General features: G+C 49.9%; 1 protein-coding gene across 1 annotated transcript; it reads left to right on the forward strand.

Annotated features, from left to right (window-relative positions):
• Window positions 1–2,015: 2,015 nt before the first annotated feature.
• Window positions 2,016–2,681, forward strand: LOC120713327 (tetra-peptide repeat homeobox protein 1-like). Its single transcript, XM_039999310.1, has one exon. The coding sequence runs from the start codon at window positions 2,016–2,018 to the stop codon at window positions 2,679–2,681; it is 666 nt and encodes a 221-aa protein (XP_039855244.1).
• Window positions 2,682–10,146: the final 7,465 nt, after the last annotated feature.

The raw sequence follows: 10,146 nt of genomic DNA on the forward strand, positions 1-10,146 counted from the left end.
ACAAGATGGAAGTTAAGGAAGAGACACGATCTCTACATCCTCATGAGACGGTCAACCAAGAAAAGTCCTTACAAAAAGAACTTACTAATTCATTGACCAAAAAAGACATATTTACATGGCAAAAAGAAGATACAATACATCCTACTGGTCTATCAACTTTACAATTTGGTCGGCCACAGGTTCCACCTCCTCTACAAATTTGACAAATCGGTCGTGGTCACAAGTCGAACACATGCCATCACCAAGGACACCTATCTTGACCCGAGGCCAGTAGGATTTGACAAGACCAAGAGCCTGCGCTACACAATTCCTAGAAGCTTCAGCCAAGTACTCGGTAAACTTCTGTGGAACCCTCTGCAGCCGATCAGCCAAACTGCCATCAGACTCATCGGCGGAACCTACGGACTCGACCACTGTCAGACCTGGAGCAGCAGGACTGCTCACGGGCGTGGAATATTCTAGAGTAGGGAGTGCAGGACTGCTCACGGGCGTGGAATATTCTAGAGTAGGGAGTACTTCATGGGTACATCTTACCTCTACTATAACTACTCGTACAGCAGTAGAATTAGCCTAAGTATAAGGAAACTACCCGACCCACTCAGAGTAGGACTCTAAACGTATTTGGCTAGGACTTTCCATGTAACTATGTCCCCCCAGACTATATAAGGGCGGACAGGGACCCCTCCAAAACATCGAACAATACCAGAGGAAATAAAAACCACCACACAGGACGTAGGGGTATTACGCTCCGGCGGCCCGAACTTGTCTAAATCCTTGTGTTCCTTGCACTATCGCATTCTGATCTCGGCGAGTCCCTACTCATAACCACTCTCCTCGGGATACCCCTCGGAGAACCCGACGGTAAAACACCGACAGCTAGCGCCCACCGTGAGGCTACTTGCCAACTATCAACAGAAGAACACGATGGCATCTTTTCAACTTCGCCGTGGTATCTCAACAAGGCGCGACCTCCGTCTTCAGCTCATGGGTGTGCATCGCCGATGGCGCAATTAATTTCCACCGGCACCTTGTCAGCACCACAAAAACCGAGGACTCTCGCATCAAGTTTTCATCGCCAAATCAACGTCTCGACGAAATCCAAATTTTCGATCTAAATTGGAAACCACGAGAACGTGTTCTCGTCCAACTTGGAGATTACTGAAGGGGTACCTGGCGATCATATTACAGCACCACTGCCAAACGCCATCAAGACCAATCCGTGCCCGGGTCATGTTTCCATCATCAACGGGAGTTCAGATCGGATCATCTACGCCCCCACCGAGGATCAATTTCCAAAATAGTGGACCTGCATCCGAGTCAGATTCCAAAGACAAGTCGCATGCACAAAGCTGTTCCCTGCAAGTTGTCGGAAGCTATCCAGCTCATAAATCAAAAAGAGGTTCTGCTCACGGTGGAGGAGAGCATCTGTGGTTTGATATGCTCTCATATGTACCTTCGGTCGAAGCTGAGGCAATCACATCTGGAATTCTGAATGAATCAGCTAATCAACATGCAAGTTATCCAAGTAGGAGTCAAGATGAAGCACGCCTTCCTCATCCACAAAAGTTGCAATCTCAAAACCACACGCATGCCAAGATGGAAAAAGAGTGCACGGAGCTGCTGCCATGCATGCGCCTCTCAAAATTTGATCTTGAATCACTACACGCACACGCGAGGGAGCCTATATCATGTATAAAGGCATACAAGTCAATGCATGCACGTGTGGCGGGATCTTGGCTTCATCAACGAACAACCGCTCGGCCACGAACAACGCAGACAGTCTCAACAGCTCGCCGCCCGGTGATCCATCGGCAACTACTCCGACTTTACGATGATGCTTGCCGATCTGCCGGCAATTATTACGCTCTCACAAGGACGCTCGGCCACCCGCTGGCGATTATTTCGACTGCGCCAAGACCCCGGCGACAAGAAACAACTACTTCGGCTACTCGGCTCGACTTCAGTTTGTGCTCACCATCACCAACAACCTCAACAGCTCGGCACTCAACCCGGCTATGGCTCGTGTCGCCAATGAACTCAACAGCCCGGCCAGCATGGCTGTACCTTGCGCCATCAACGACCCCGGCAGCCCGGCGCTCGGCACGACTACAGCTCGCGTCCCCGACGACCTCGGCAGCCTGGTGCCCGGCACGACTATGGCACGCGTCTCCGACGACCTCGGCGGCCCGGCGCCCGGCACGACTACGGCTCGCGTCTCCGACGACCTCGGCGGCCCGGCGCCCGGCACGACTACGGCTCGCGTCTCCGACGACCTCGGCGGCCCGGCGCCCGGCACGACTACGGCTCGCGTCTCCCACGACCTCGGCGGCCCGGCGCCCGGCACGACTATGGCTCGCGTCTCCGACGACCTCGGCGGCCCGGCGCCTGGCACGAGTACGGCCCATGTCCCCGACGACCTCGGCAACCCCGTGCCCCGCACGGCCACAACACCCGGCCGCGCCGACTTACCCGTCAGCCTGCACGGCCACGGCGACGCGCCTTGGCTGCACTGGCTACCTCCTCGGCCACCCGATCAGTTGGCCATGACTACTCAGCCATGCCGGCTACTTTCTCTAACATCCGGCTTCGTCGACTTCATGAAGACCTTCAGCGATCCGCCGGTGATTACTTCAACCACGTGTCGCATTGCCGACACGTACTCGCCTCGACTAGAAAACTAGTCAAGGACGAGCTTCACACCATCGACATTTGCTCCCGGGTCATCTCCAACGACGAGCAAACAAGACGGCATAAGCCTGCAACAACTACCTGCATTCATGCAAATGCAATTAATGCAAGTGCATACAAGGCCACGCAAGCCACTACGACACACATGTCAGACGGAGCAGATCGCACCACAGATTGCCATGTGCACACGGAGAAAGCTTCCAAGAAGATCTTTCACGTCAAGAGGGCAAGCGTGCAAACAAGTGCACATAAAGCATGCAGATTCAATGGACCGCTTAGAGGCTGCTCTCTGCACAAACGAGCAGAATCATGACTCCAGCTCGCCAATGGCAGCCACGTCTACCTTGATGGGACCTGACACTCCGGCGTCCACTCCGATTACTCGGCTGTTTGGCACCACTCCAGCTTGCGTCGCCAACACAGCAGTAGACGTCCTTTCAAAACTCGGATCCGATCAAGCAAAAGTGCCCTAGGAATTTTTGTCCATGAGCTCCGGCACCCCTCAATTAATACTTCCACTCCAATGGAAGTTGACTCAGTCCATCAAGAAACCAGTCACGAGGTGATCATGATTGAAGCCGACTGGCACTCTACATTTATTGACTACATCAAGGACAAATTACTCCCATCAGGAATAAAAAAAGACGACGTAGAAGCAATATGCATCATGCACCGCGGCAAGAACTACGTCCTTATTGATGATAAACTCTACAAAAGAGGCGCAGGATTCGGAATCCTCATGAAATGCATAACAGCAGAAGAAGGCTGAGAAATCCTACATGAAGCTCATGAAGGCACGTGCGGAAACCACGCCGCCTCACGCACGCTAGTTGGCAAAGTCTTCAGATCAGGATTCTACAGGCCAACAGCATTATCAGATGCAGAACTACTTGTCAAAAGATGCCCAGGCTGCCAGTACTTCGCCAAACAAAATCACTTTCCTGCTCACAGCGTAATCACCATACCTCAGTCCTGGCCATTCGCCTGCTGGAGCCTTGACATGATAGGACCACTCCCAACAACACCTGGAGGTTTCACGCACGTATTGGTGGCAGCCGACAAGTTTACAAAATGGATGGAAGTCAAGCCAATCAAGAAATTATCATCAGATCGGGCAGTCGAGTTCATAAGTGAAATACTCCACAGATTTGGTTTTCCAAATACGATCATAACCGATCTTAGATCAAACTTCACTTCGCAAGAATTCTGGGATTACAGCGAAAACTCTAGCATAAGTACGTATCTGTTGCACAACCAAGAGCCAACGGCCAAGTGGAACACATCTTAGATCAAATTTCAATAAAGAAACATGGTCCTTCGGAGTCCAATTCAAGCACCCAAGACAGCTTCAGGAGACGTAACTCCATCAGCTACCTCGAATACCAACCTTTCTTTGTTCACTTAAACTCAAAGGCACGGCGAATCGAGTGGCCGGAGCTAAGGGACATGAGCCTTGCGGCCCTAGAGACAAGTTCTCTACCTCCTTCAGGAGTTGAAACTCCATTGGCTATCTCGAAAACCAACCTTTCTTTGTTCACTCAAAGTCAAAGGCACGGCGAATCGAGTAGTCGGGGCTAAGGGACATGAGCCTTGCGTCCCTAGAGACAAGTTCTCTACCTCATTCAGGAGTCGAAACTCCATCGGCTACCTCGAATACCAACCTTTCTTTGTTCACTCAAAGTCAAAGGCACGGCGAATCGAGTGGTCAGGGCTAAGGGACATGAGGCTTGCGGCCCTAGAGACAAGTTCTCTACCTTCTTCAGGAGTCAAAACTCCATCGGCTACCTCGAATACCAACCTTTCTTTGTTCACTCAAAATCAAAGGCACAGCGAATCGAGTAGTCGGGACTAAGGGACATGAGCCTTGCGGCCCTAGAGACAAGTTCTCTACCTTCTTAAAGAGTCGAAATTCCATCGGCTACCTCGAATACCAACATTTCTTTGTTCACTCAAAGTCAAAGGCACGTCGAATCGAGTAGTCGAGGCTAAGGGACATGAGCCTTGCGGCCCTAGAGACGATTTCTCTACCCCGTCCAGGAGTCGTAACTCCATCGGCTAAGAGTCATGAACTATATGACCAAAAGGAACAAGCTTCCTATTTCCCAAGAGGAATTCTCCGTCCATGAGGCGACAAATTATCGACTACTTCGGTACTTGATCTTCAGATGGGACAAGTTCCCTATTTCCCAAGAGGAATTCTTTGTCCATGAGGCGACAAACTATCGACTACTTCTGTACTCGATCTTCGGATGAGACAAGTTCCCTATTTCCCAAGAGGACTCATTCATCCATGAGGTGATAATTCGTCGACTACTTCAGTACTCGACCTTCGGAGGGACAAGTTCCCTATCTCCCAATAGGATTTCCTCGTCCATGAGACGACAATTGATCAACTACTTCGGTACTCGACCTTCAAAGGGACAAGTTCCCTATCTATCAAGAATATTTCTCTCGTCCATGAGATGACAATTGATCGACTACTTCGGTACTCGGCATTTGAAGGGACAAGTTCCCTATCTCCCAAGAGGATTTTCTCGTCCAAGAGACGACAACCGATCGACTACTTCGGTACTCGACCTTTGGAGGGACAAGCTCCCTATCTCAAGACGATACTCTCGTCTATAAGACAACAACATGTCGACTACTACAGTACTCGGCCTTCGGAGGGACAATTCCCTATCCCCTAAGAGGATTTTTCTTGTCCATGAGATGACAACTGATCGACTACTCTGGTACTCAACCTTTAGAGGGACAAGTTCCCTATCCATGAGGTGACAACCGGACGACTACTACGGTACTCGATCCTATGAAGATACAAGACTTCTAAAGAAAATTCTCGTCCATAAGACGGCAACTTGTCAACCATTACAGCACTCGACCGCTGAAGAGACAAATTCTCTATTTTCCAAGAGGAATCATCATTCATTCAGGAAGATCAAAGGTCACAAAGAACGCCTCGGTTTGGGAACCTTAACCCTAAATCGAGGGATTTCAAGTCAAGTCTTGGGAGCTGTGAGACATGTGTCATAAATGGCAAACTTTTTTCAAAAACAGACCTGAAGACGGAAATGACCCTCAGCCTGATTCATCGGTTCAACCTAAGGCTCGGGGGCTACTTCATATGGAGCGCGAGTACATCACGCATCATATCAGAAGGAGAAATTCGGGGCTAGAGCACCTCATAGCCTCGATGCAGCCAGGGAAGTACTCGGAAGACTACTCGAGGCAAACAAAGGACTTCAAGCCTGAGCAATGGATTCCAAAAGCACTCGAAAGCACTCGATGGACATCTTCAGAAGTACTCAAGACCTGCAGGACTCGACTACGAAGAGCTCGGGGGCTTGTCAGACTTGGGGCAGTAGGACTGCTCACGGGCGTGGTTTATTCTAGAGTAGGGATTACTACATGGGTACATCCTACCTCTACTGTAACTACTCATAATGCAGTAGAACTAGCCTAAGTACAAGGAAACTACTCGACCCACTCGGAGTAGGACTTTAAACGTACTTGGCTAGGACTTTCCTTGTAACCCTGTTCCCCCAGACTATATAAGGGCGGACAGGGACCCCTCCAAAACATCGAACAATACTAGAGGGAATACAAACCACCACACAGGACGTAGGGTATTACTCTCTGGTGGCCCAAACCTGTCTAAATCCTTGTGTTCCTTGCACCATCCCGTTCTGATCTCGGCGAGTCCCTACTCATAACCACTCTCCTCGGGGTACCCCTTGGAGAACCTGACGGTAAAACACCGACAACCACAGTCCGAGCTGCCACTCGAAGTTCCTGCAACTCCTTCTAGTGCTCCTCAGTACCGTCTGTGACCACAACAAAAAGGACGTAAGCACCCGTATGACCAAAAAGGAAAACATCAGGACACAAATCAAGAGGTTACCTCGGTTCTTCTGGATCACCTCCTTCAGCATCTTGACCCTCTGCTCGAGCGCGGCCTTGTCTTTCTTCAAAGAAGCATTCTTTGCCTCTAGCAGAGTGATCCTCTGGCGATCCGCTTCAGTCACTTTCAGCTTCTGAGACTTCAGATACGACCGATTGGCCATTTGCTGCAACAACACAGTCAGCCCAAAGAAAAGTGCCACATAAGAAAAAAGTACTCGACAATAGTACTCACCACAGAAAACTTGGTGAATTCCCGCACAACGGTATGGAAATTCTTCATGTTCTCAGCCGTCAACTGCGGATCATCCTCAAGCTACTCGCCATGATAGCATTCAAAGGGGGGAGGAGACGCCCTAATCTCCTCCAACAGGCTATCACCCGACTCCTCCACCTCCTCTGCATCCGGCGAGACACCAATTGTCTTATCCGCGTGAAGCAACCGAGCAACTGGGAGAACCTTCGAACCATTGTAAGGAGGAAAAATGGGCTCACCAATAGGGATCTCCTCCGAAGGATGCGACCCCACCCCACCAGCCCTCCTCGAAGACTCCGCCACATCAGAAGGAGCGGCAGCAGCAGGAGCCCTCTCCTCAACCACTCGCCTCTGCTTAGGTGCAGGACCAGGACTGCAATCAAAGACAGATGTCGGACAACAAAATTCAAAATGGAACAGAAACCACTCGACTGGTTACCTGACTTCGCCACTGATCCTTCTCTTTCGCACAGTTGTCCTCGGCTTCTTAGGACAACTGGCGCCGGCTTCAGGCCCCGGACTCCCCTCACGGGAAAGAGACCCGACTCCTCCCATTTTTCCCTTCACCAGCCCTGAAAGGGGAACTCGATCATCAGAGTTAGAACTCGACAAAGTCTTCGAGACAATGGGATCCAAATCCGACCTATAATCATGAGGCCGTAGATGAGCACTAGGCATCATATGGCTCGGTCGATGAACCTCAGGCAGCAGAGGATCACTCCAAAAAATCAGCAAATCATCCTACAAAAAGAGCCAAGATCAACCACAAAAGCAGAAGGGCAATCCAGAAAAGCACTCGACGACACAAAATCCTACCTGATTCGGAGAGTTGTTCACATGGAATAAATCCAGAAGGACAGGAATGGTACTAACACCCTCAAAAAGGTTATAAAGGAGCACCATAGCCTCATCTCGACTAGTCTTCTCTGACGAAAATCGAGAGGGATCATACAATCCCGTATACTCGAACCCAGGGTGGATACGGCTATGCAAGGGCTGGATTTGTCTCCTAAGCCAAGACGACACAACTGTAGCCCCGGTCACCCCCTCCCTTCGCCTCTTAGCAATCCGCTTGAGAAGCTCTCCCACCTGATCAGCATTACCAGCAGGCACACACCACTCATGACGCTGCTTCGGAGGTCCAGGAGTCCTCTCCGGAAGAGCAGGAGCATGGTTATCGATATAAAACCACTTCACTTTCCAATCCCCAATCTGACGGCGCATTGAATACAGGATATACTTCTCCGCCATGCCATGGTAAAACTAGAGATCAGCACCCCCCACCCTTGCAATATTCCTAAGATTGGGATACGGATTCAAGGAAAAGAGTCTTTTGAAAAGATCAAAATGGGGATGAATCCCAAGAAATGCCTCACATAGCTGGACAAAAATAGCTATATGCAAGATTGAATCAGGGGTTAAGTGATGAAGCTGAACACCCCAGAAGAAAAGAAGACCCCGCAAAAAGTCGCAAGCAGAAATGGCAAGGCCACGCTCAACAAAGGCTTTGAAAAGAACAGTTTCAGAAGTTTTTTCAAATGGCCTCCCATGACCCTCGGCCGACTACCACTGAATCAATGTTCTGGATTGCAAAAGATGGCGACTAACAAGAGATGAGATCGCAGCTTCCGACAACTTACTCTTCTTCCACCCATCAGCCATCGTCGCCTCCCTCTCAGACACTTGGCGCTTGGATTTCTTCGGCGCCATCCGGAAGGTCACGAGCCTCTTCTCACGCATATGCTCGGGGGCTGAGAAATCAAAGAAAGATAGAAGACGAAGCCTAACACAGAAGGCTAAGGAAATGGCCGGAGGCAAGAAAAGATGAAAACACAGATCGGATCTCCGTTGTTAAATAAACAGGACAATGGCATTTCTGGGAATACAAGGAAAACCAAAGGTCACAAAGAACGCCTCAGTTTGGGAACCTTAACCCTAAATCGAGGGATTTCAAGTCAAGGCTTGGGGGCTGCAAGATAGGTATCATAAATGGCGAACTTTTTTTCAAAAACAGACCTGAAGATAGAAATGACCCTCAGTCTGATCTATCGGTTCAACCTAAGGCTCGGGGGCTACTCCATATGGAGCGCGAGTACATCGCGCACCATATTAGAAAAGAAATTCGGGGCTAGAGCACCTCATAGCCTCGATGCAACCAGGGAAGTATTCGGAAGACTACTCGAGGTGCTCAAAGGACTCCGAGCCTGAGCAATGGATTCCAGAAGCACTCAAAAGCACTCGATGGACATCTTCAGAAGTACTCAACGCTTGCAGGACTCGACTACGAAGAGCTCGGGGGTTTGTCAGACCCGGGGCCACAGGACTACTCACGGGCATGGAATATTCTAGAGTAGGAAGTATTGTATGGATATGCCCTACCTTTGCTGTAACTACTCGTACAGTAATAGAACTGGCCTAAGTACAAGGAAACTACCCGACCCACTCGGAGTAGGACTATAAACATAATCAGCTAGGACTTTCCATGTAACCCTGTTCCCCCAAACTATATAAGGGCGAACAGGGACCCCTCCAAAAGATCAAACAAGACCCGAGGGAATACAACCCACCATACAGGACGTAGGGTATTATGCTCCGGCAGCTTGAACCTGTCTAAATCCTTGTGTTCCTTGCACCATCGCGTTCTGATCTCGGCGAGTCCCTACTCATAACCACTCTCCTCAGGATACCCCTCGGAGAACCCGACGGTAAAACACCGATAGATGTCTTGATCGGGGGGGCCTGGCGAATGGTTTGAGTTATGCTCGGAGGGAGCGTTGTCCGTGCGAGCGATTTGTGGGTTATACTCCTCGGTTGCCCATAGGTTGGTAAACTCGGAGTGTTCCTGCTCATCAGATCTTCCTGAGTTGAGTGTATCCTCCGCTAGTTTAATGCAGTAAGCAATTTTGTCATCAATGCGATCAAGACCGGAGAAGATGTCGCCCGTACGTTCCGATTGGGGACTAGTTTCTTCACGTTTGATGGTTGACTTCCTCTCACAGAGGGATGTTTCTGCAAAGTTGATACAATCCGAGAGGCTATTGGAAACGTGGTCGATGACACCGAGTAGTTCAGAATTGTCTACACGCATTCGTGGGATTGCCATTAGATTTTTCAAGCAATTCTCGATCGTAATGGGTGAAACCATGTTGTCAATGAATTCTGTGTAGGTCTGGACATGATCATGGAGGGATTCAGATACAGGAGCCTCTCGGTCGATGATGGCTTCCTGTCTGGAAACTTCCAAAAGGTTGTCCAGGTCCTCTTCCAACTCGGAAAGAGTTTTGGAGTTGGTTGCGTCGAAATTG

This window comes from Panicum virgatum, chromosome 6K, assembly GCF_016808335.1.
Source record: "Panicum virgatum strain AP13 chromosome 6K, P.virgatum_v5, whole genome shotgun sequence".
Lineage (NCBI taxonomy): Eukaryota > Viridiplantae > Streptophyta > Magnoliopsida > Poales > Poaceae > Panicum > Panicum virgatum.

Coding starts and splice junctions, on each gene's coding strand:
- LOC120713327 (XM_039999310.1), top strand. CDS start 2,016: ATGGCTCGTGTCGCCAATGAACTCAACAGCCCGGCCAGCATGGCTGTA.